Source organism: Glossina fuscipes, unplaced genomic scaffold, assembly GCF_014805625.2.
Source record: "Glossina fuscipes isolate IAEA_lab_2018 unplaced genomic scaffold, Yale_Gfus_2 0, whole genome shotgun sequence".
Taxonomy (NCBI): Eukaryota; Metazoa; Arthropoda; class Insecta; order Diptera; family Glossinidae; genus Glossina; species Glossina fuscipes.
The window spans coordinates 4,580,741-4,608,055 of NW_023998414.1; the positions used below are offsets into that span (position 1 = coordinate 4,580,741).

General features: G+C 32.9%; 1 protein-coding gene across 5 annotated transcripts in view; it reads right to left on the reverse strand.

Annotated features, from left to right (window-relative positions):
* LOC119639906 (frequenin-1) overlaps window positions 1-27,315 on the reverse strand; it is a 46,982-nt gene that overhangs the window by 14,035 nt on the left and 5,632 nt on the right. For all 5 annotated transcript variants that reach the window (XM_038037650.1, XM_038037635.1, XM_038037643.1 and 2 more), the window contains one exon: window positions 14,729-15,085. In XM_038037650.1, coding sequence (XP_037893578.1) covers window positions 14,729-14,792 — 64 coding nt within the window. In that variant the 5' untranslated portion in view covers window positions 14,793-15,085. The remainder of the gene's footprint in view (window positions 1-14,728; window positions 15,086-27,315) is intronic.

The window sequence follows — 27,315 nt, forward strand, 5'->3', positions numbered from 1 at the left end:
CAGACGAGGTTAAATCGATTGAGAAAATCATTAAAAATCGAACGCTATAATTATAAGAAATTCGTTCGTAAGTCCCTCTGAGTGCTACACAAATACCCAACTACTTGTTATGACACTGCGCCTACAAGAAAGACTTATTGAAGACTTAGCCTCGGAGGTTGCTAAGATGTCAATGTAAAACTTGTCCCGATTGACTCCAAAATAAATATAACTTTATGATTTGTTTTAAGTCGATCTATTCAGAGACAGAAGAAGAAGCGATTGTCTGAAATTTCCCCAGTGTGCCTTTATAGCTCCACTTGACACTTGACAGTAATTTTGTACAATTTTTTCTTAGTTTCAAGAATTCACAATTTCAAAAGTCCGACACTTGTTGGAGGTATAGAAAAAAAAAATTGATTCATATGATATCGGAAATGCATATTAATGCATACATATTTGACACAATATTATATATGTGTGCACTGTATGCAGATATTTCTCCAGTTGAGTAAGCAAGAAGCAACTCTTTCCCCTAATTATTTCCCCTAATTCATACAACTAGCTGCGAGGCGCTACTTTTGTATGCAAAGACTGTCACTACAAATATGAGTCGTATTCATTTATCGCATCGTATATCAATAATAAATAATTTGAAGCTAGTGATGCTTTCGCAAGTAAGGAGAATAATCGCAGATATTCAAAAGGATTTATCTCCGGATTTATCTCCGGATTTCAGTCAATATCGAGTCAAGGAAAGCCGAATAAATTTTATTCCTACATAAAACTTCTATAAACGACAAGTGATCTACAAAGAATTTCTGGACACAATTTATCAGTTGAAAAAGTTCTCATTGAGATAAGCTATTATATTACGTAAGTAAAGTAATGAGGTTTTGGGTAAGTGAATATGAAATCTCTTATTGAAGTTCATGGTTTAGTTTTTACCGCACCCTGTATTCGCTGAATAATATGAGATAAGCCATTACATTACGTCAGTAAAGCAATGAGGTTTCGTTTAAATGAATATGATATCTCTTGTTAAAGTGTACGATACCCTGTATACGCTGAATAGAATGAGTAAAATCAGACGACAGATTCAGTTACGGAACAATAACTAACAATGAATATTAGAAGAAATTTTGCAGACAGTAATAGCAAACAACAACTAGTGCATTCGGATAGAAAACAATGTGAAATGTTTTTGAAGCGGTAAGAACAAAAGGGGGGAAGGAAGAAGAAGAATAAGAAGAAAAAAAACAAATCATAATAAATACGTAACAATTGGTTTCACGTGAATTTATGCAATTACTTTATGTGTGGGGCATACAGTTATGTTGATTTGCGTGTACTTTTGTGCATATTCATCTACATATGTAAAAGAGTAAACCATGTTATATAGTATAGTAGTTAGATATAAACACACACAGCGGTTGACGATAACATTTTTTCTTTTTTTTTTTATTAAAATTCATGCATTGTCAGTACATAAGGAAGCTCGTAGAAATTTCCCTTCTTTTTTTTTTTTTTTTTTTTATTTTGTAACCTCCATTACACAAAAGTTGAGCATGTACTTGTACTTGTATCATATTGTTTATATTTATAGATGCACATAAGAAGCGTGACATAGTGTATATATAATTGATCGCCAAGCGACTAGAAGACTTATTCAATTAGTAGTCGGTTTGTAGTTTAAACTTTGTTACGGTTCCATTTTTATCGAAAAGTTTCCATAAAGTTTCTTACTCCCCACCTATATATATGCATATATATATATATAATTGCGGATGTAGAGAATCGAAGGCAATACTTATTTTTTGCAAATACTTATGCTATTGAGATTGTGAACTAAGATAGAATAAAATTTTAACGAGATAGTGGGTAACCAAGCTTCGCCCTAAGACAAATATGTTTTTCTCACTTGGTTTTCCGTTTCTCTTTTCCATGTGTGTTACGTTAGCCCCTTTTTGTTCTTTTAAAGCTTTTGTAAAGAAAACAATTTCATTTCACATGTCACATAATAACTGACATCCAACCAACAATGCAGGCACAATGAACGATTAATGTCGGTCGGTCAACAATGAACATTACGTGCTTATGTATGCATAGGTCAAAATTCTTGATATGGTATAAATGCTTGAGTGAATGAAAGTATTGTCATTCAAAAGCATCCGGATGCGCCGGCACTCATACAAACATACATACATACAATTTTCTTTATAAACCAAATGCATTATTTAGTAACCATTTGTTGGAATAAAAAAAATTAGTAAAACTTCCAGGATATGCATAATAATGACTGCATAGATTACCATATTTGCCCTTGTCATTTGCATTTTTAAGCTTAAAAGCATATTGCCAATAAGCGAAAAAAACACAACGAAAAGAAAATAAAAAAAAAAAAAATCGAAATTGAAAAATTTGATTGAATTTTAAATATTGAATAAAATTATAGAAGAAACAAGCGGGAGAGCATTACCAAAATTGAGAAGAAAACACCAAACGTATGGTAAAAAACATGATCGCTTTTCGTTTTGCGGCCACCCCCAGACGGGGTGCGTTTGGAAAAATCCGACGAAAGGTTCTGAAAGGTCTCATAAAGTACACATATTTTTGATCACCATCAAATTCTGAATCGATTTTAGCTTGTCCGTCAATCCATTTTTGTGGCTTCTACGATAAAAATTCCCCTAACCATAAATATTACGCTATCAGCTTCAAATTTAGCAGATATATTAGAAGTTCTTGGACGCAGCTTGGTATTAAAAATGAGCCAAATCGGTTAAAGGACACGACCATAGCGCAGCATGAAGTGAGAACACCTTTGCTTTCAATACGAAAAATACCAATATTTTTCTTATTACTCATAAAGTGCAATAGTAAATATTTGCATATTCCGAAGGTGATGGGTACCGAAAATGCACTCAACACGAATATAATTTATTTGTTTTTTTACACATCTTGCGAACGAAACGTACACTCGTAATGAGTGTAAAATTCTAAATTGGCTTCGTATGCCGCATGCTCTCTATACGACTTTCAATCATTAAAACACCAAATAAAAATCTAGTTAATCATCTGGAACTCTGTTGTCGTCGCTTCTGAATCAAACAAAGTCAGCTCCATCACCTTGCCCGCGTTAATTCTAGTAAGATATTGTAGTCTTTTATGGTGGCATTGATAGCAAAGTCATCAGCGAGCTTGCATGATTTGGTGATTAATTCCTTCCAAAACATCTGGTTTCCACGTCTTATTACCCTTCCACGGTTAACCAAAATAAGTCTGAAGCATCGTAGCCTTAGGCGAATGACATCTTCGACACCACTCATTTCCTCTCCGTTTTTAATAAAATACTAATCGAGTAGTTTTTTCCGCTTTGACTTGCGAAATGGAAATAAATTTTACCTAGTGACAGGCCTTTAAAGCAGAAAAGCCAAAGAATTTAATTTTTTCAAGTGATGAAGGTACAGCATACATATGAAATCAATAAATATTATAAGTGCAAACTATTCCATGCGTTATCTACACTCGCATAAGCATACGATATTTCATACATTCATTCATTCATTCATCGTTTACTAATCAATCAATGACGCCTAAGCGGCTAACAGCTAACTTTAACTACATTTACAAGTTATGGAAAAGTGAGTGACAACTGACAGCTGTAAGCGATAAAATCAATCTATTGGATAAGAATTATCTATTGGTTTTGTATTGTATGTAGGATGTAGCTGTTCTTATTAAGATTACGTACATCTGTACACACTTTCATCGGAATTGTTCCACAATAGCCGATCTTGGTCTTATGAATAAATTATATTCACACTTAATGGGAAATAACATTAGTTGAATACGTTCGCATACATTCGATGCACGTGCTGAAGGACACTTGTGAGGAAAATAGAAAGCACGACTATGCACGAGTGTGCATATATAAACAGCATATATATACAAAATTGTAATATATATCGTTAAATGTCTTTCATTTTGAATAAAATTACGTTTAAAGAAACCTTTTGATCGTTTCAACTGCAATGAAGTTACAAAAGGGGAGCAACTAACAACAATTGATCACAAATTTCATTATTCACTATATATGAGAAATAAATAATAAAAATAAAAAAAAAATTTATGTTTTAAAATATATTTAAAATTTTTTTAGATTTTAACTTGAATCTCTTACTAAAGTAAACGCTGACAAGAAGATTGAACGCACTGAGCAATTATGGTCAGCAAGAGGATACGTATGCAGTATTCTATCCTCTGCATCATTATGAATTCATCATGTATGAGTAAACTTTGTTAATTGCTACGAGAACTTTATGCTGCAAATGCAGAACGCGTGCATAATTAATAGAAAAAGTAACGAAATTTCTACGAAAGGCTACTTGTACTCAATGGCAATAACAATCAAATCTACACTTGATCGAAGTACGATGGATATTGAAAATAATTAAACAATTTTTTAAAGAAAAATTTCTGTCGATATTAGAAACACTTTTAGCTGAAAGAGATGCCTGCACGCATTTTAGTTTAAAGTATTCAGTGGAATGCGCTTTGGGCAACTCTGCTCGATTCTCATCCGTTTTGTTGTCTTGAGTGGAGGCGGCGGTGAACTGCATGTGACCCTTCAAGACTAAGCCTGAGACTTTTCTTCTACCCCTTCTTGGCTTGGTAATGGGACGAAAATCCATCTCCACGCTTCTCTTAATTCTTATTATTTTTCACCTTGGCTTGAGCTCGGATAGTTGTTGATAAGGAGTTACTTTCCCTTATTAAACACAAGAGGATGAAATAGGCCTCACTCTCCTCAGAAATAATACAATTTCCATGAGCATGTGTGTGTGTGTGGGTGTAGTGACTGGTTCTATTTTTCTGTTGCTTCATCTGCATTTTCGATCCCATATCGAGTTTCACGTTAAACGGAAACTGGTGCAGAATTTCGGCTCGCTACGTCCATGCGCCTACCTTCGCTAACACTTGGGGACAAAAATCCCTCAAAGTGTTCATTATACGCTATCCAATTCCCCGTATAATCAAGCATCGCGGAGCTAAGCCTTCACGGCAACGCATCCATGTAAAACACCTAAAGACATCTGTGACCAAACCACAGACTGACATCGCCGCTCCTTGCGTCACATAGTTGTTTGCTGTGCATATTTACGCAAAGAACCATGAATTTCAAGGCAACATTTGACACCTTTTAATGTTTCTTATTTGCTTAAATGATTCGTTAAAATATTGAAGAATGATATAAAAAAACGATTATAATGGAGCTGAAATTTTTTTCGCACTTAGCCGCACCTGCATATCTTGCAGGTATGGTAGGTATTTTCAGTGCTCTCGATACCTTGGCAAGTGCGAAAAGCAATTGCTGATGAAAAGAAAACTTTCAACGAAATCGTACAACGTCGATAAAAGCGTTCAAAACAATTGCATCGGTCATCGTATATATCGTAGATATAGAGTAAAGCTGCCCTGCGGAAGTGCAGGGTATTCTAAAATTCACGCAAGGTTGCAATTATGTGCTATCTATGCCTGTTTACATACGTTTTAAATATCCATTTTCTCTACATCCGTCCTGCAAGGTGAAGCTGTACTCATCTGCTAGTGAAAAGTATTTGGCTTTTTGCGTTGAGATGAAGACATCGCAAGTTATGCTACACACGGCGACGCTCCTCCTCACTGAGTATATATTCTAGAGTTTTTAAAAGAAATATTTTATAAAATATTGTTCTCTTATGCACTTGGGAACTTGAATGCAATAACGCGATATTTGCGAATTTTCAAATAATCTTTGCCGAGAAAAAAACACAAGACAAGTTGACAACACTTCTTCTAAAGTTTAAGACAAATTTTCAGAAAATGATTCTTGCTGCAAAAATGTGATCTGTAATGGTGCAATTAGAGACACTCGAAGTGAACATGTTTGTTTTAAGAAATTTGCCACGCCTTTACTCATTTCTTTGTTTTTTTTTTAAATAATAGGAGAAAAATTTTGTCCGCTTTAAGAGTCATGCTTTGGTGTGCACACACGCCGCATAAAAGTATTCACGACTTTTTCAATTTTCTACTCAATGCATGATTTTCAATTTTGTGAAACTTCAACGTCCTGAACAGAGGAGAGAAACACAAATTTGTACACAAAAATACCTGAACTACATTGTTGCGATAAAATCGTAGTTGCAAAGAATTACTTACTGTAACGAAAAACAACCTCTTTTGCATTTAATTATTAAGAAGTGATGTGTGAGAAAAAGTCATTGTTTACTGTGACATGATGTAAAAAAAACAATAAAAAAAAATAATTAAAAAATTGACTTTTTCGATATGATTTAAGTCGACTGACTTCCAACCAGATACAAGATAAAAAGCGAGAAGGACGAATACCTTTTGTAAAATTGCTTGCCGAGTCCTTGTCTTGCTAGACCAGTTTTCCACGATTTGAAGAATGTCAACGAATAGATGAGAAAACTGTTTGCCATAAAAGTCAATTTAAAAGTAAAAGATAGAAAGGAAAACTTTTCCATTTAAATTACAAGCGTGAGCTTTTTACCAACTGTCTAAAATTTCGAAGCAATATCTTCTATAGTTACTGAGCTAGATGTGCTTTTTAACTTTCATCTATAAAGCTGCATCATGTCTTGATGCAATTTTATCTCTTCGATCGATTCAAAACGACATTCGCGATAAAGTTTGTCAGCCCAGTTGTCAGTTGTTATTCCCCGTCAAAGTTTGACGCAACTGCTTTAAGTTTCAATTTTAAGCATATTAAGACTTGACGAATGCATTTCTTTAGAGGCAGAAAGCAAGCAAATGTGTATTGTCGCGAAATTCGACGCAAATGCCACTTACTTTACTCGAAAGTAAAACTATTTGCTTACATAAGGCTGTGTGATGTAGATGTAAAGATATTGCTCGACTGCCTTCAACACAATAACATGTATCCACTACGAATTTTAATCATATTCAAAGATTCGCACAACCCGCCCCGGCAACTAACCTGTCGTCACTTACTATATACCTGTCGTCAAATCGAAGATATGAGAAAAAACCAATTGTAGTAAATTGAAAAAACAATTTTCTATTACTCACCAAAATTTTTCTGCTCGAAACTATTTAAAGACTCATTCATGTTATTTGCTACGCATTATTAAAAATGCCTCACAAAAGGCTATAAAAATTAGAAAGGGATCTTACTCGTACACTCTATGAAATGAAGTATTTGGGTGTCTTGTGCAAATGCAAATGTAGTTTTCGTGTTCGTTTTTATTATTCTTTCGCTTTAATTTTCTTTGTCTTTCTTTCAACGCACACATAAAAACGTTTCATTTTTCAAAGCATTGGATATATTCGAACATTGCTTTTTTTCGCAAGTTGTTCTTTGTATAAACGTTGTATAAACGTATCTATCTGTGCATATGTATCCTTAGATTATCAGGATATAAAGGAAATCTTATACAACTAAGAACACAACTAGGAACTGTTTTATCAGTCTTGAAATTATACTTGTATACTTGTACTTCTTGTCTTTATTTTCGTATGCATTTACCTTCATGTAGTTACATTTACATACATTTAAAACTATGTATAAATACTTAAACTGTATGTATATATATATTGTATCTCTACGAGATCATATCAATGGATTTCATTTGAATGTCAAAGCACTCCAGAGAATTTCTATTTTCTTTCACGTGTGCGAATCAAAAAAGTTTGATACATGGAAGGATTTACTTTATAAGCGCTCGTCGTATGTATATAATTTAAATACATACTTATGCCTTTGTAAAGGTGCTACATATATAAATGCAAGTGTAATATAATGGATAGAGGTCTGAAAGACTTTTACTTTTTCTTACAGTCAAATGTTGGTTTTTAGTTAGTTTTGCGGAAAATGCCACAGAGTTACATGGGCAGATATCTTAGAGTTTAGGCAAAACGCACGACGCAAACGCAAGAACAATTATTGTTGTTGCGTTGTTCGCAATATCGAGATTTAGATCCATACGTAATTTGCTATGCAAAGCCACTGATTATATTTGAGAAGGGCCGTAAGTGAATGCGTAATTGATCGCGAGTTGCGGATCAAAAATTGCGAATTGATGGTTGCGGAGCGTTGTTGACGTCAAAAAGTTAATTGTAGACCGATTATGGCCGACATGTAATGACCGTTGAATAATGGTAGACTGATAATGATGAACCGATCTTCCGATTTTACTTCCTTGATGACCATATGATAATGAACCTCGTTGATCCTCGTTGGCTAGCCCTGACTGATTGCGGAAATAGTGCTTCCCAATAAACACGAATAGTTGGCGGAAAATGGCAAACTGTGACGAATTGATAATGGCTGAGCCTAATTGAATCAATTTCAATGGATCTGATCCGATGGCGATGTGATAATACGCGACACACTGGCCAATATGAACATGCAACTTGTAATTACCGACAAGTGTACTTTCGAACAGATGATCATGAATCAATGGCCGCGATTCTGTCTTGATGAATCGGGAATTGCGCCCAAGAACTAACAGCACATGATACCATAGTAACTTGGAATTGAATTTTGAATCGATTTTGATCAATCTGTTGAAGACCATATTTTCAATGACAGAACCGATGCATTTTATATGTCACTTATGAAACATTCATACTCCGTACAGCATCTCATTTCTTCTTTATTTCATTGACATGAACTTTTCTTTCGTAATTTCAAGTTCAAGTCAAGTTCAATTGTATTTCCTTTATTTTTATTTTTTTTTTTTTGCCAGAAATTCAAATTTTGCAGTTTTTATGTTAAACAATCGTTGATAACATTGCTATTCCTTTCCTCAAAACTCTTTAACCTTAATATAACCAGACCATGTCAAGAAGCCGGCCAGACGGAAAAGCAATAGAAACAAAATGGATTTTCGCACCTATCACAACTGAGTGAGTGTGTGTGTGTGTGTGTGTGTGTGTGTGTGTGCGAGAGACCCGTCGTTCACAGTAATTTCATCAAAATATAATAAAATTTTCGAAGGACTCTAATCAATATGCTCCGGGCGTATTTATGTGAATCATAAAATGTAAATGATGCAGTAAAAATACATTTTATGAAATCATTGCAGTCATATTTGTTATATTAGAGAGACGGAACGAACAAACATGAAGAAAAGATTTGAATATTTAAGTTTTATGGAGACGAGGAGAAACGAATAGAGATAAGTAAAAGACGTTTATGCGAATAATAGTTGCGACCAAATTGATGCAGCTGTCCACGGACAAACAACAGATTCGCTTGAAAGTCTTATACCAAAAAGAAGAGGAAATATTTCTTCGTTTCTTTTTATTGTTTTTTTTTTTTTTGTTTTTTTTTTTCAAAACCAATATCCAAAACCAATTTTAACAACGAAACAAACAGAAATGCACCCTGCCTACTGCGGAGAATCGAAATTTATTTTTTTTTCTTTTCTTGCTTATTTATAAAGTTATCCTTTTTGAAACTGAGCCAAAATTGAAAAATTGAACCAAAAGACAACCGAAAAAAAAAACAGAAGGAAAGATTTCATTGACGTACGTAGCAGCTATTACATGCATACATGCCTCTTTCTGCACGCACACTAACACATGCATAGATCTGTGCAAAAAAAAAAAAAAAAAAAAAAAACTTATTTTCGCATTCATCAAGCAACCCCACACAAACCCATTAATATTGTACGAACATGCCTTAAACTCAAGGAAATACCGGAAAAGTTCACCTGAAGCTATGTGCAGTGAAGGTGTTGCCGAGAAAACCAATAAAATTCTGGCGTGAAGGAATAAAACGAAACCGACGTACAATCAATTTAATAGTTATGCAGGTTATGCAATTTCATTGAAAAGAAAAATTATGAAAATTAATTTGGAAAAAAAAAATTTTTTCAAAAAGAAAAAAAAAAACAGTAAAATTCATCGGCAAGAATTGATTTATAATATGAGTTGAAAGGAACTATACAAAGGATAAATTTATTTAAAAAAATATGAAGGAAACACTAATAACTTCTTCAAAGTTATACGCATCATTTAGGAAATGTGCATTTAATTTAATTTAATTTATTAGGGAAATTGAATAGTTCGAATGGAAAGGGTAAAAAAGAGACGTCACTTCTAATGCGAAGAAGTCAACATGGGATTTTTGCACTTTTAAGAAGTAATCTTCTCGCATTCATAAAACATGAAGGATCATATATGAAAACATATAAATTGTCATCGAAGCTCAGTTATGATTACTTGAGTTTTTTTTTCATCTCTTAAAACCATTACTCGAAGACATTCGCTGCCATATCTTTTTCATACCTTGCTTTCGCATCTAGTATACGATGAGAATGGTTTGAGAAAACGCAAGACCCAAGAGTGGTTTGCTCGATTCGATGCACCTCGCTCTGGTCGGCCCGTCACTGAAAAAGTCGATACAATTTTCAAATGGTGCAAAGGCGAACGAAGGCACTAAACAACACCCACATGACAGTTTCGAATCATTTGAAAGGAGCGTTTGAAAATATCAGGCTACGAACAAAAAAACTGAAAGGAAGACCATAAAATGACGAAGACCTTCTATAACGCCCATTATAATTTCGACTCGACTTAAGAGCTTTAACAGATAAATACACTGTAATGGGGCACGGTTCATCATGGAATGGCCTCCAATATTCTACAGTTTTCAAGGCGTTACATCGAAAGTAGGATCTAAAGCATTAGCAATATCTTAAAATAACTTAAAAATATCTTAAAAATGGCAGCCCGTAGGTTAAATACAAGAGAACAAGATTCAGCGTCGATAGGTACAATAAAAGGTCTCAGGTCCGTCCGGGTGTTACATAAATTCTCTCAAGCTTAGTATACGTTTGTACCATAAATGATGTAGGGTGTCAATCAATTCGGTTTTCAATAAGGACTGCCATTTTTACAGAAAATAGTCCAAAATGTGTGTGTAGTACACTTTTACCAATATTCTCCTATGTATTCCCAACATATCTCTTACTTTGTACAAAGCGTTAATTTACTTACTTTTATTAGGAAATCTATGATGACATTAGAGGATCGCTAATGCATGGAAGACTTTCTGGCATGAATGAGAATTGCGATTAAAAGTAATATCCATAAAATGCAAACTTTATTTAAGGTCATATTTTCCAACTAAAACTTGAATAGATGAATCCCGGAAGGATATTACTTCGAAGTGGGTAGTGGGTAGTGGGTAGTGGGTCAAAATAGTCATATTTCTTTCCTTCTCTCTTTTTAATATTCCGTCCGCTTCTGTACCCCTTTCTTAAGATTTTATACACTTACTGTGTATGGGTGTGTGTGTGTGTGTGTGTGTCGAACGAAATTCAATAATAGTTTTCGTTCTTCAGTAAACCATTTTAAAATAAATGCCAGATCGGTGGCGAACTGAAAAGCGACAACATTTATTCACATTTATCGCTTATCTTCTCTAATGCACTTTAAAATTTAGTTCTAAGCATTGCTAGCACAGTGAAAGCATTTCATTGATGAACATAATAAATGCGAATTGTAAACATGTATAAACTAATGTTTGCATATTGATCTATATTAACAAGTTAAATCGATGTTTAAACAATCTGTTCACAATGCCCACACACATGCAAATATTGTTACAAATGATTTCTTCGAAAATTAACTAAATTTCTCGTAATTGCTGCAAAAACGATTCTAAGGCCATAACCGTAAAAACGATTATATCATATACAGTGTAACACGTTCATATTTGTGAATCTGAACGCATTATAAACGTTCAACATTTATATGTGAATGTAAAACAATGTTTCCATTCATCCATTATCGATTGAGAAATTTAATGATGCGTAAATAATATTATACCCGTCGTCACACATGGTGGCATAAAAGGTTCAACATAATATTTACAATTCCTTAACATTGCGCAGCACTTTAACTTATACAGTGATGTAATATTTCGTGAAAATTGTCTGCAGGAACACTAACCGATTTTCTAAGAAACCAAATTGGAAAAGATTAAAAAAAAAGAGCAAATACAGACTCGTGCTGACGCCTAATTTCTCTCGACGCAATTGGCGCTCTAACGGGGATTTCATAATAATGTCATCACTTGATTTAGTATTAGTAACTTGCTTGCTTGTGTAGAACGACAAGGGTTGCAAGGTAGTTGCGAAAGGCAAAGTCGGTCGAGTCAAGAGAGTTCAACCGTAATTCTCAAACGGACAAGATCAGGGGAGTCGTGTAATTAAGTTTGTAAGTAGATCTCCTCTGGTATCCTAAAACTCACCCTGCGGTGGTGTGAACTTGATCTCAAAACAAGTCGCCTTAATACGTAAAGTTCCAAACGCATTTCACGTTACGAGATGTCCAGGCGTTCTGGACTACCATGAAAATTGATCGAATGAAAGCATCCTTAGTTATCTTTATACTAAATGAGCGAAAATTCAATTTTTTATTCCTTTGGAAAAACGAAGGTGTTCTCAGTTTACATAGCGCTGCAAGCGCGTCCTGCCACCGATTTATTCCATTCGATTACCAACTTGCGTGCAAGAATGTCCAATGTTTCTGACAAATTTTAAGTCGATGGCTTCGTTTTTCCGGCAAGGAGAATATTTAGGACAGACGGACAGACGGCCATGCTTAAATAGATTCACAATTTGATGCTGATCAAGCATGTAATACTTTGTCCATTCTCTGATGCTTCGTTCTGGGCGTTGCAAACGTTTCAACACAATGAATCTACTTCTGATCCTTCGGTGATGGGTACAAAAACATTTCAATTAACTTATCGAAAAAAACCTCCATATGCTAAACTAGAGAATGTTTAGTTGAAGGCATTGTTAAAAATTTGAATGAAACCAATGAAAATCGTGAAAGTTATGTTACAGGCCGTTTTACTCGAAAGTGACTTTTTTGCTGCACCTATCAAAAACAGAACAGCACTTTTTGCACTTTATATTTAGCGAAATGGCAGAAAAAAAGATCAGCAAATATATAGTTTTTTGTTCGAATTGATAATTAACACCAAAAGTGCTCAGTATATGCTCTTGATTTTTTTAACAGAATCCTTGCATGCTTTCAAATCGTTTTCCGCCTCTCAATGGCTAGTGCATCAACTATTTTTAAATGAACATAAACGCTTTCCAAAAACATCCCTTAGCAAATTAAATCAATTGGAAATATATAGAAACATATATAAAACATTAGGCGCCAACTATCCAGCTACGAGTCATTTGACAAAGACAATTATTTTGGAGTAGATGAGGAAAAGCATTCGATGAATCTATTGAGACAGTAAATACTTAAATATCTACGCGTTAACCTCTGGTTTTGAGGTGAATTACATTTACATTAAGATATGTTGTTTGCATATCGTTTGGAAACCTTATACATTAAGATCGCAAAATTCGGCTCCAAGTGAGATACATAATTATATTAAAAACTAGGCTAGCTCGACTTCAAAATATTCATCTCTGTTAAGAGGAAAATCAGATTTTTCACATCTTTATAATTTCTTTAGTTATATTAAATGCACCCTACACAAAAGAGAGAAACAAATACTCAATTGACAGCGAGTGTTAAACGTACGGGAAGTAATAGGTAAGACGAAGTTTATGTGCTCATCCTGAGCAAAATTACCGTTATCTGCCCACCATATGTAATCGCGGTTAGTTTTAATTCCATTTGGCAGATAAAGTGAAAGTACATACACAACATACTTCAAATGCCGAATTAATGTTTGTTATAATAGGTGCAGGCATATGTTTTGATCAGCAATGATCGCATTGGCGCAAATGATAAAGTAATGCAAAGTATCAACGGTAAAACTTTTTAAATAACTTTTTAATAAGATTTCTTTGTGTATTCTTCTAATATTAAAAATGACAATAAAAGATTAATAGACAGTTATGCACATCGCAAGAACAACACTTGCATAATTATAGCGAAGTAGTGCGATTGTAAAACTTTGAAGAATTATTTAATATTTTTAGTTTTTTTAGCTGACTAACTTTGATATCTATCTTAAATATATCTGTTAAGCTGAATATTTATTGTGTGTGTGTGTGTGAAAAAATGCATTTTCTTCCACAAAATAGTCATGTAAATGTGTGGTTAATTTTCTAAAAACTTATATATATCCAAAGTACACGATTATTGATAGCAGGGCGGCAAACGGAAGACCAAAAACGATTAAATTGACCCAAAATAGCAAACTTAGTGCGTGTGTGTGTTTATCGTGTGAATGTGGTCAGTGCACTATTTTGGATCAATTGAATTTAAGCATGTATATATATACATACACTATATATATATGTGTACAATTGGTATGAAGTTTGTACAATTGCAGGCTTTAAGCCTCAATTGCCACAAAAGCACCTCCGCTTATAATATTATATGCGAGTTGAAATTTGTTGTACATAAGACTAATAGAAGTTAATTTAAATAATAAATTCCTCGAGTCTATTATATTAGAGGAGTAAATTTTGTAAAGAAAAAAAAAAAAGGAAAGAAAATTTGAAAAATATTCTGATATTCGTTGCTCACTAGATTAATATGAAAAATAATTCATGGACTGAAACGTTTTCTTTTTTTTTCTACTTTAAAGGAAGCAAAAAGCTTCCCGTTTATTCAGCTCAGTCAACGGCAAGCACTTCACGTTTGATGATAGGCTTATAAATAATATTTAAATTTGTGTATATAGATTTATATATATGTTTATATGTGTACGTATATATGCGATACTTACAGTATGTGTCTGTCGTTAAACGATCAATGGTGTCCTGTTTTAATTTTGAGCTTTTCTTTCCCATATTGCTGCTGCTGTTGACCTCGGATGTTCCTAATGTTGACGATGATGATGGTTATGATGGCGATAGGTGTAGAGGTGGGGCTCTTTTATGTTCAGGCAGAACAAAATAATTTATAGTCTTTCTTTATGCTTTTACTCTTATTTACAGGAACAATTTCATTAATTTTCACGTTACTGTTATTAGTTTTGCTGTTTTAGAATATAAAATAAAAGTTGTTGCATCTATTTGAAAATTTATAACACTTGTTGTCATAATCGAGTGCAGCAGTTGGGTATAATTGATGTAATAAAAGGCTGAAAAAAAAAAAAAACAAAAATACATTTACTACACATTAGATAGATGTATCGATGCAAACCGAGTTAAACAGCGATTTTACATATTAAAATAGAATGATGGACAGATTGCCTCGCATATATCACCATTTGAATTGAATTGAATATTCAAGTGAACGAACTCCGGAAGTAGCTTAAAAATCATTCTAAACAAAATTTTACATTCATCCCTTTGGAAAAATGTTGCCATACGTATCAGAGACGCGTGTAAAATTGCTTAATACTTGATACTTAATTAGCGTAAAATTTTCAATTACGAAATGTTAATTATGCCCGAATATGCTCGCATAATTCCAGCTGAAAATTGCTATATACATTTTCAATTCACGTTTATCATAAAGCAGCCGTAATTCGTCAGATTAAACGATTTCGGAGTAATGTTAAAAAATGTTGGCATATTTAAGTTTCGGTTTAAAGTGCAGTAAAAATCGCGACCACAAATCTGATCTACGCGGGTTTAACTCTCAGTGCGGTACAGTTCACTTTGGACATAGCAATAGTGAATGCTCGGTCTTTCACTTTTGTCCATGCGTTACGCGAATAATGTACATCCACTGATTGATTGGTTATATTCAAAAAGAAAGCAGAGGCTCGGACCTCGCTCCCTTAATGCCTTTATCGAATTTGTATTCGAAATTTCATTGCACAATAGAACGAGTACCCGTACACTATATATGTATATACAATTACATATAGAATTCTATCGTCATCTGATTTGCGAAAAAAGTCTCTTCTGTCAATTGAATCGAATTCAAACTTTCATATGCATAAGAGTCGAAAGGCGAAAATTTAAGAGGACGAGCAATATTTTCGTGTTGCTCTGCATTTGTTAAAAGTGATTTGAAAGTGAGTTGATTGGAAGACCAAATTTGATTTATTCGAAAAAGTTATTTCACCAGACAAACAAACAGACGTGACCAAAACGATTGCTCTCTACACTGCTCTGCTCTGCTCTGCTCTGCTCTGGTGGATATTTTTATGCATTAATAACTTTTCGAGAACACGATATGCTACTGTACTCTATAATAGGTGCAGAAATCTTGTTTCCGAATCGATAATAAGTATTCAAGATTCGTTGTAAGCCGAGTAGGGCTTTTCACTTTTGTTCTGCACCTATCCGCCGCTGTGCCAGATATGTCATTCTGACTATAATAAATACAAATTGTCATAACAGATGCCATAAAGTGCGTATATTATTGATTAGTGTGAAAGCTTAATTTAATTTGAAGCATTGAATATTCACAATTCATCCCAAAGGCGCATATACTATGCTTTTTTATCCAAAAAAAAAAAAAAATACAAAAATAAAACAAAACAAAACAAAAAAAAAACAAAAAAAAAAAAAGAAATGAAACGGAAACAACCAACAATTGTAAAATAATTTGACATTCCGAACAGTAATGAAATTAATTATAGTGAAGTTCATAAAATATTAAAACATTTCGAAAGCTAAAAAATAACTTTACAAAATTTCAAAACTAAATTTATTATGTTATGTCCTATGTAATTTTAGGGAATTCGGTTTACGTTGCGGTCAACCGAGCACACAAGCGATAGCGTCAGCTTTATTATAAAAATTTATACAAATTATAAATAAATATTTATTCAACTTTTAATTTATTTTAAATTTGTTTTTTTTTTTTTTCTTTTCAATTTTAAAGTAAATTAAATTTAATGTGTTCTTATTTATCATTCCTAAATAATTTCATCATAACATCCCATCAAGATTGATACAAAGAATCAAACCAAAGTGAAAGAGTGTTAGGGACGTAGGTTCGAAACCTAGTTGCATTATACATTGCACTCTACGTTGAGCGCATAGTTATTCAAAAAATGATTCCAATCTTTTATGTAATTGTTTTCAACAAACAACATTGCAACCCGTACCGATTTTACTCATATTTCCAAAAGTCAAATAAGGCGTCGTTCGTTTCTTTGAGATTAAGCCTTTAGAGAGAAGTTGTCCAAGTCTCAAAGACTGAGGCTCGATTCCTGGTGCAGTAATCGCCAAACTGTCCTTAAATGTACATCTGTCTGTCTGTTGTTGAAATGTAACACTTTATCGCAAGGGTCTTGAAATCGGGACAACGGGATTGAATATTGTCGTGTTCTTGTGCTGTTGCCTTTTGTTTTTTTTTTTTTTTCCTTTCCTGAGAACCATGTGCCATGCCCTTATGAATAAAACTGTCGTCACACATGGTTCGTTATTAAAAATATGTTAAAAATATGTTTTACCACACTGGGCTAAAATACACTCTAAGACAATTGTGGTATTTTTTTTTTTTTTTTTTTTGTATTTTATAGAAAAGGAAAGTATAATTTAATTCAGCTAATGGCATTGATAACAAGAGCATCCTTTAGGAAGTCATTGAAATTCAATGCAATTGAATTGTTTTACTATAGCTATAAAAGTAAACGTACAACGTCTTAGATAGAAAAAAAACAAAAAACAAAAAAATGTAAATGATTAGGAGGTCAAATCGAATTTTCGATACCCGATATGTTTATAAGAAATTTTTCCAAAAATTTCTTTATACAACAGAATAACATACAGACTAACTTTGCATATCCTCCGTGAAGTGCCATTCAAGACATATTCACAATACGAAGCCAATGCAATATCTCTACGTGAAAATTTTACTTTTCTACGAACAAGAGAAGACTCCATATCTTCAATTTTTGATTCATAATTTAATTTCATATGGATAGGAAAACAAATAACCTAAAGCCCGAACAATTGCTTTCAAAAGAAGTAATGAAATGAATCGACAAACGTATCGCAAGTTCTTCATAATTTCTTAGAAAAGGAAAAAAAAAAAAAAAAATCTGTGCGTTTTATATATTTTCGGATATTACAACCTTTCGGAAAAGTTAATATACCTGAAGAGATCTTGCCAAGAAGAAAGAAGAAAAAGGAGCTCAATGTAAAATGTTTATTTTTCTTCCATTCGTATGCAAATGCGTGCACGTATTTATATATATTGTTGATGACAATTTCATTACGGTAAATTTAAGACGTTGCATTTCAACATTTACAGCATTAAAAACGATACAACATTTTCTTGAGTTTCATTGCATTATGGATGGTATGAGAGAGAGAGAGAGTGATTGTGTTACAGTTGAGCAATTTCTTATACGGTGCTATTTGCACTCGAAACTCTTTTCATTTCTTTATTTAAAATAAATTTTTCATATAGAATAACAAACATAATTTAAGCTGAGATAGATGTAAAATAAATTTGTTCAGTTTGCGTCGAAATCCTATTCGTGCTGTTAATTCAAATATATCCGTAAAAACTATTTATTGAGTTGATTCGCATAAAATGAAACATTTCTTTATTTAGTGATGGAAGCAACTGTACGAAGATTCGAATATGCGTTAATCACTAATTCAACTTAATCGAAATAATGTTTGTTTCAATTATTAATATTTATTTCGTAGGAGAATTTTATTTTAAATATCTTTAATTTATAGAATTATGTGATGAGAAAATTTTTTTGTAGAACCAACCCTATTATCTTTATATTTTTATGTAAATAAATTCATATAGGTTTGTAAGTGTTGTACATTTATTTCCATAAAACGTGTCCGTACACAAAATTGTAAGCACAAGATGAAATTCTTATACAATATGTGCGAACGTATAGTGGCATTGTGGTGCATAATTCAATGTCTTGTGCACAAGTGCATTTATATGTATAAGTGCATATAGATACGGGGAGAGTATCATCAACATTGTAGTACGTACTTCTCTCTCTCTCTCTATGTATGTATTTATGTATATATATATATATATATATATGTATGTATATGTGTATGTATGTATGTAGTTAAAAATGTTTTTGACCTAGAATTTTTTAACATGTAAACAAACTTTGAAGTTTTTTTTTTCCGTCCTTTTCTCTACTTTTCCTTATTGTTTTTGTTGTCGTCCTTACCGTTGCAAGCCACAATAATAGTCACATAGTCAAGTAACCTACCAAGCAGCCAACCAACAAAATAAAGCAAAGCAAAGCAAAGCAAAGCAAAGCAAGGCAAGGCAAGGCAAGGCAACTAACTACAAGCAGGCTTACAGTCATTATGTTGACAAATAATCTCATATCTGATATAAACACAAGTTTGTAAGCGTGGGTGGCAGCGTAAGTATTAGTATATATATTTTGTATGCATGTATATGTGTTTTTTAATTTTTTTTTTTTTTTTTTTAGTCTAGAAAAAACATTAAGGAAGGCGACAAAAACCCATTGCATGTAATGTCGCCATATAAATTTTAATTGAGATGTTTTTCAATTAGCAAAACACACGTTCGCATCTATAAAAGAGTGCATAAAGGTGAATAGTTTTCTCATAAACAAACTGTATCGTAAATCATTAATATAATGTTTTTTTTTTTTCTTTTCTTTAATTAGTCCGTGATATTTTTCGTGCAAAATACTGAACTACTGAACGGTATCTGTTATCGCATCATCATTTAAAAATGATTTGTACTAAATATCAACACAGCGATGCTATCAGTACATCCACTCATTTCGATAACATTTTCCCGGGAAATCAAAAATTAAGGCCAATCACGATTCGGACAAGCAATGCAATAAAGTATTATTTTTTTTTTCTTCTATAATCCTTGATACCGAAAAAAAAAAGTCTTGCATTAATAATCATATACTTCATCGCTTTATATAAATAGAAATCATATATGTTGCGTTTAGGCATAAGCTCACAAGTTTACATTCTCTCTTCGTTAATCGATCATCGAATGCCTATTAATACAGTCATTGACATATGTCCGTGGAGAGAGACTTTACAAAATCCCAAAGTGCGAGTCAATTTATTTTAAAAATTTATTGTGATATCCGTAAACTGATTAAGTCAGTGGATGCTGAGGGCATTTAAGGGGAATAATGCTATAGCATTTATGACATAATGCATCACATTTTTCAACTGGCGTAACGTAAATGCTATAGCATTTAGATAATAGAAAACATGAGAGAAAGGGACAATTAGAGAATGTGATCTCTTTCTAGTTTAGAGAAATCTACGAAAGTGAAAGGCGCTCGAAATTGAAAATAAGGTGGGAAAACCTACAGAATCAGTTGGTCAATAAATTTCGAAAGGACTCGCAGAGGAAGAATGGTGTTAACTTTAAAATTGATATGAAAGTTTTACCATTAAGTCCCACAATACTAAACCTTTAATTACGAATCCTGACAAAAAAAAAGGATAATTTTTCGAATTTCACTCATTTGCACCCATACATTTCGTGGAAGAAGGTAGCTAAGGTTTGAATGTGCTTCTGTTTAGTTATTTGTTACACTCAAACCAGCTTTTGTGAAGAACCTTTTTATAGCTGCTCGTAAAGTTCTATGCAATTTTTTTTTTTATTAGATGCTTGCAAAAATTTTGATCACTTTCTCACTTAAAAAAGGCATTTATTTTAGAAAATTCCCATTCGAGCTGCAGCAGTGCTTTTCCTGAAAACTCTTGTAACATCTAGGCGAGCGTTGCTATGCAATGGGACAACTTTGCGTTCGTTCACGATCGATTGTCGATCTTTTTGTAACAATACATTGTTGAGTTTCAATTGAGTTCAATTAACGTCGACAGACATTTGCCGTTATTCGTTGAATTCGGTTTTTTTAACTACTTGTCAGAATGTTGATCACTTTTTCACTTGAAAAAGGCATTTATTGTAGAAAATTGGTACAAGAAGATATTAATCGAAATAGTTAGGAAGAGAATGAGAAAAAATATTTTCATAGGGCAAGGCATTTTTATGACCGTGGTATTGCAGAGTGACTAGTCGACAAAAGGCAATTTATGAAAAGAAATAGAAAAGCAGGTCTACAATATATTTTAAAACTTCCCTTAAGCTTCGTTGCGTTCATTCGGTTTCTAATAATATCTTTAAAATAACATTTCCTTGTGCAATGCGTAAAGTGTTTCTTCGCGAGCCTCACAAGTTCATTGTTTAAACAAGTGGTTGAATTTTATGATCGAAAATTGATGGCAAATGCCTGCCCATGATGTTGTTGGGCTCGTCCAGCTATGTTCAAAACCTCAAATAACTCAATTTTCCAGCACATTGAAGTGCTGCATATGGGTTGGCTCTGCCTTCGCTAGCGGCAGCTGCTTTTAATTGAACCATTGAATCATTGAATTAAAAAAAAAAAGAAAAGAAAATTGATTTTTAATGATGACTGGATTTTAAAATATTCATTTTAGGAGTGAGTATGCAAGGTAAATATACAACATATTTCCATTTCAATTTTCACAGAAAATAACTTAAAAAGGAATTTATCAACAAATTATTTCACTAAATATAAACTATTTTCACCGCAATTTTCCTAACAATTAAAAAAAAAAAAAAAAAATTGTTGCTTCACTCAATGTGATTTCTACAAGATTTGGAGATTTTCAAAAAATTTCTAACAATTTTTCATTAGTAAGTCTATCATTAACTTTCAAGGTCGCCAACGCATCAACCAGGGCTCAGTTTGCGATTTTCTTAATCAGGCTATTGTGCGATACGAAAGCTGTTTAAATATATACCATTGAGATTAAAATAGTAGTTTCAACCAACAAATAGTTAAATCAGACGCATAGTTAAATCGATTTGATGTATTCACGTTGATCAAAGCTATTGCGTGTACACACCTCACCTTACCTCACATCTTATCAATCTAAGCTACCGTCCATGCAATTGGGTGTAATAAGTGAATGTATTGCAAATAAATCGTTTAACTTATTCCCTTTGCATATAGAAAATACAAAAAAAAATAGAAAAAATACAAAATTCAAAAAAATAATTTAAGAAAAAAGCAGCTAAAGCTATTATTATTACTTTCTCATAAGGTGCTTACGATGTAAACGCAGCGATTCACATATTCATAGGCCCGTGTCGGTTGTACAACTTTTTCGATATTACACGGTTTTGGAAAACATCCTTTAGAACAAAAAAAAAAGGCCTACAATAGATTAACTTTGACTTCAAATGCAATTATTTCGAATTCATTTTAAATACACTTTGTATTCTACTTAATTTAATATAATAATTAACACTTGCATTCCCACAAACAAAAGCAGTTACGATAGGCAGGAAATTGAGAAAATCTTTTCAATAAAATTATTCGTGTATTGAACGAGCTGTTGTTGAGGTGAATAGGAAAATGTATACAAAGACATGCGAGAGTAAAAATAAATTACATTCGCTTATTGTCGATGCTGCTTCGAACCGAAATCAAACCTAATACAGAACTTAACGAAAAACAATCGAAAATGACGTGTGATTGAATAGATATTACAGCGACAAATACGTTGCCTCAAAGCGTAGGTGACACCAACTTAAGTTTTTTTTATTATAAGTTAAAAACTTAAGTCCCAATGATTACTTATTTGTCTATTATTGCACAACAATACACAACCTGTGCTACAAGGACATCTTAAGTTAGTGCGAATGTATGCAGCTCCCAGGAGGACTTGAAATAGACCCACCCCTCATTGTACTGAACGATTCACGATTACTTTCTAGATCAATCTAAGCTTGTCTGTCCGTTTGTCCATTTGTCAATCTTGCTTTCTTATGTTCAACCTGCGAGCCGCAATTTTCGAAATGTTTTGATGAAACTTGATGCACTCACGTATTTTTGCCCAAGGGTGAACGCTGCTGCAAATGATTCGGAGTCCACTACTTTTTCGATCTCTTCCCATATAACACGTTATTTTGAAAAGTCCTTATATGAATAATCGTATTAAGCGAAATCTCTGAGCACATTTTTTTTTTTTTTTTTTATTTCTCCTAAATAGATTTTTTTTTTTCAATAGAGTTTTTATTGCCCACGAACAAAAATAATTTAAATTCTTATTTTTATGTCTTTTTTTCATCTGACTAAACTGTTATTTAATGTTTTTTTAAATGTGTTGCTCTTGTTTTATGTTCAGTAATTGAGTGAAAATGAATATTATTATCGGGTTAAATTGTTTTTCATACAACAATTTTCTTCTTTTTTTTTTTATTTTGGATATGCACGATCTTGTAGAGAACCCATCCACATTTTAAAGCCAACTACGGTTAAGTTTTATTTCAAAATAAATAAATCGTTTTTCGAGAAAATCATAGACGAATTGAAATTGATTTTTTTTTTTTTTTTTTTTTTTAAATACATCTCTGTATCGATTGCTGTCACTGCGAATATCGAAATATACAGAATTAAAGAAACGTCAAAAAAAAAAATACAAAATTTTCTAAACTTATACACAAAAGCGATTTCCGAGCGTATGAGTATCCGGAATTTCGAAAGAGTAATGGCGAGCGCGATCTAGTGATACGTCTATATTTAACAAGGAATCTTGCAATTTTTGTTTACATTTCTCTTAAATTGAGGATTAGTAAAATGTTCTCAAAACGAATAAAGTCGTCTTTTATCTTTAAGTCTATGTGCTTACAACATGAACGCTTAAGACTCGGTACACATTGTTTCTATAAGTAGGATGCTCATTATTTTTTAATACAATGATTGCCTAAACACGTAACGTTTCCAATGCAACATTTACCACACACTTTTATGTTTCGGTGAATAAGTACACATGCATATGGGTTTACATGTGTAAGACTACGTTAGTATTTGGCAACCGAACCCCTAAAGATATTTCTTTTCATGCACTTTACGAAACTACCGTGTATAGTGCTATTGTAATTATGTGGGTAAGCGCCCATATGTATGGTAAGTGTTTGTGGAAAAACACAAAAGATGTAATAAATTTCTTATATCTCTCGCAAGTCTTGAACAATTTGATACGATAGATGGGACGTATCCCACCTCCATTAACAATATAAGATTCTATGTTAGCTGAATCGTACTTCCCCGTCATATCAGTGTTCTTTCCAATTTGTTGTTGTTGTTGTGTGACAAAAAAGATCTCTAAAAATTTAAATCACTTATCATGAAATACAAGTACGAATATTGTAGACAAGCAAGGTCAACTATTAGAAATCGTCAACACAGTTGATGACTCGTATGTGCCTACGTGGTCCAAATTCGGTAAGGTTCATTTCTATGCCAATTTACTATTATAAATTGGTTTGCGTCATGAAATATTAAAAATGATATCTTTTTATTATATAAGGATTCAGTTTTTGTAGGAAAGGTTAGGGGTAGGAGAGGGGTTCAAAAACTGGCCCCGCCTAAACCAAATTTTTCATACAAATACAGAATGTCCCAATACTATTACAGAGCGAGTTTTGCCGAGAAATTTTGAAAACCGCAATTTTTTCCGTACGGGGAACGATCGAAAAACTGAACCGATTCAAACCATTTTCAATAGCATTTGTTCTTGGGGCTAGGAACATCAGTATACTAAATTGTGACTTGTAAATTGAACACATGCAAACAAGATGGACAAACGGACAGACAAGCTTAGATCGATTCAAAATCACTTTATCTCTAATAAAAGAAAAGGTGGATCTTTCTCAAGTCCTATTGGATGTTTTATACATCCAAGTTAATATAAATGCTTTACTATTCAATTAATTCCAATGAAAATGTTCTATCGACGCTTTAAACCATAATTATTTGTTGCGCTTATATGTACAGACATTATCTGTATATGATAGTATACTTCGAAAAATCGAATCCGATTTTTTTTTTTTTTTTTTGGAAAATTCCATTTAAAAATGTTTCTTGCATTACTGTTATTGGTGAAATTTGTGATGTAAGTTAAGACTTGATTTACATCAACTCCAGAGCAAATTGTTCTCATATGACAGTTATAGGGAAAGCTTGACTAACGTCTGTGAACATGAAATGATATGAAATTTTCCGATACACAGATGTTTTATACGAATTTTTTGAATAAATTATTGTTACTGCAAATGGCTTTGCGTTATTTTGCCCTACCTGCCCTAAGTCTAAGTATTGAATACACTCCAAATTTATGCCATTGATAAAAAGCACTTGTTAGAAATTGCAAGCGGGTTTCGTAAACAAAAACCATAAATAAAGAGAAGAATTAAGATGTTGTCCATTTTTTTTTTTTTAATCAGCACTTTAGCAAGATAAAAATGTGTTGCATGCCCTGACTACTGTAGTAGCTAACAAAGGCCAAATCAAACTAAAACTACAATATTCCCTTCTTTTTTTTTCCTTCTTTTTTATTTATTGATTCATTGGCCGATGAATAGGGACGCAATTTCAGAACGAATTTTCAAGTGTTGACGTAAGTTTTTAACTCTCTGTTGGTGGGATAGGTTTTTAAATAAATCCTTATCGCATTTTCTATTAAGTGACGGTACTATGTCTGTCCGCAATACTCAACCAGTAATTTGCTTATGTAAAAATAAAAACATTGAAGTTTTACTTGGCTATGTAAATTGTACGAGTCACCCCGCTGAAGCATTGCCTTGCGACATACTCAAGTATTCAATAGCTATGATGCGGGTTAGGAGAGCCCGCGTTAATATCGACAAAAAAGCTGAATATCAAAGATTGGTCCAATGTGTGGACTAATCCACACATTACTAAGTCTGATTGACTCTAATTTCAAATGATGACTTGCAGACGTATCTTGCCCCGCTGACCGATCGTTCGTCATCAGGAATACAATGTGTCTTTCAATGTGTATTCCAAAGGAATAGTTCAATATCAATTTTGTTATCATCAGAATTCGGCTCGCCTTCTACTGGCGATCTAACAACTACGAGTTCATACGACCAGAAAAATGTATAACAAGCAATGGATATTAGCCTGAATTAGGGTATATTTTACCATGAAATGAATGTTTTTTTTTTTTTAAGAAAAAGCACTAATTTCCTTGAAGATCTAGGCCATCTATGAGCGTGATTCATAAAGTAATAAGTTCAAGCTATTCGACCATTAAAAATTTTACGTAATTTATTAACATTCTTTACCAAAGTTTTCTTATTCATATCTCTCCCTTTCTCTCTCTCTCTCTCTCTCTCTCTCTCCCTCTCTTTTTTTTTCTTTTTTTTTTTTTTTTTTCTTTTTTCTACCTTTTTTCATTTTAAGGAAGCAAAAAATATTATGTAATATAATTTAAAAAAAAAAAAAAAAAAAAAAGAAAAGAAAACCACTAGAGAAGACCAAAGAAGAGTGAAAAGAAATTCCGTGCCTCAGTCCAGGCGGTCGCACGGATTATACACGTGCCATTGTTTTCACAACGGCTCTAATGCCTGCGATTAGCAACGATGTTATCACTTTAACATATCTATTCATCTATTGTTGTATTTATTTTATTTATTTAAAGGTTTCATTTGCTTAGGTAAGCAGGTTGGTAGGCTATGTTCCACAATAAAGTTTATAAGTATTAGGCAGGCATAGAACACACACTCGTAATGGAAATGTAAAGTGTAAAATATATTAAAAATTAATTTCATTCGTTTCAATTTTGTAAAAATTTCATTTTTGCATACAGTAGAGTGCGGTACAGTAGAGCTCTGGAGTTTTTCTGATGTTTGTAATCTGACTCAAGCCCATTATAATCATTTACTGTATTATCCCTTCCTTTGTAAGGGATACCATTGCGGAATTCTCTTCCAGCTGCATTGCAAGTTTTTTAAACTGTTGTCAAGTTTTCGCAGCCTTCCACGTAGCAGCAACACTTTACATGAAAATGTTTTGGATTAAAAAAGCAAACGCGAAAAGTTTCTCTGCTAAGTGCTGCTATAAATTACGATTGTAGCTTATTTCTTCTTTTTTTTTTTTTTTTTTTTTTTTTTTTTTGAAATGTTAAATGCTCAGTGGAAAGGTGTGAAACTATATGTTGTTGTTTTTTATTTTTTTATTTCTGAAATATACCTTTTATTGCAATCTGGCGGTTTTTAGCAGTCGCTTGTTAAATAAAAATTTTATCATGACAGGCTTAAATGTAACCCGATTTATTTTAGCGGCGGAAAAAAATTATTTTCCATTTTTATATAAGAAAATCACTTTTACATTAAAAATCGTACCGTTTTCGGCCTCTGCACATTTCTCACTGTCACGAACAGAATATTTGCAAGAATTATTTAAGTAAATTTTATGATATCTAATATATGTTTGTTTGTGTCATATAATCTTTCATTTGCATTTAGATTGTTGGTGAACGGTATGTGACTTGAGTTGTTGGCTTAATGAGAATAGCACAATGCCGCTGACACTGCCACCAAATGCGGCAAAAAGTAAACGAGATTTCACAT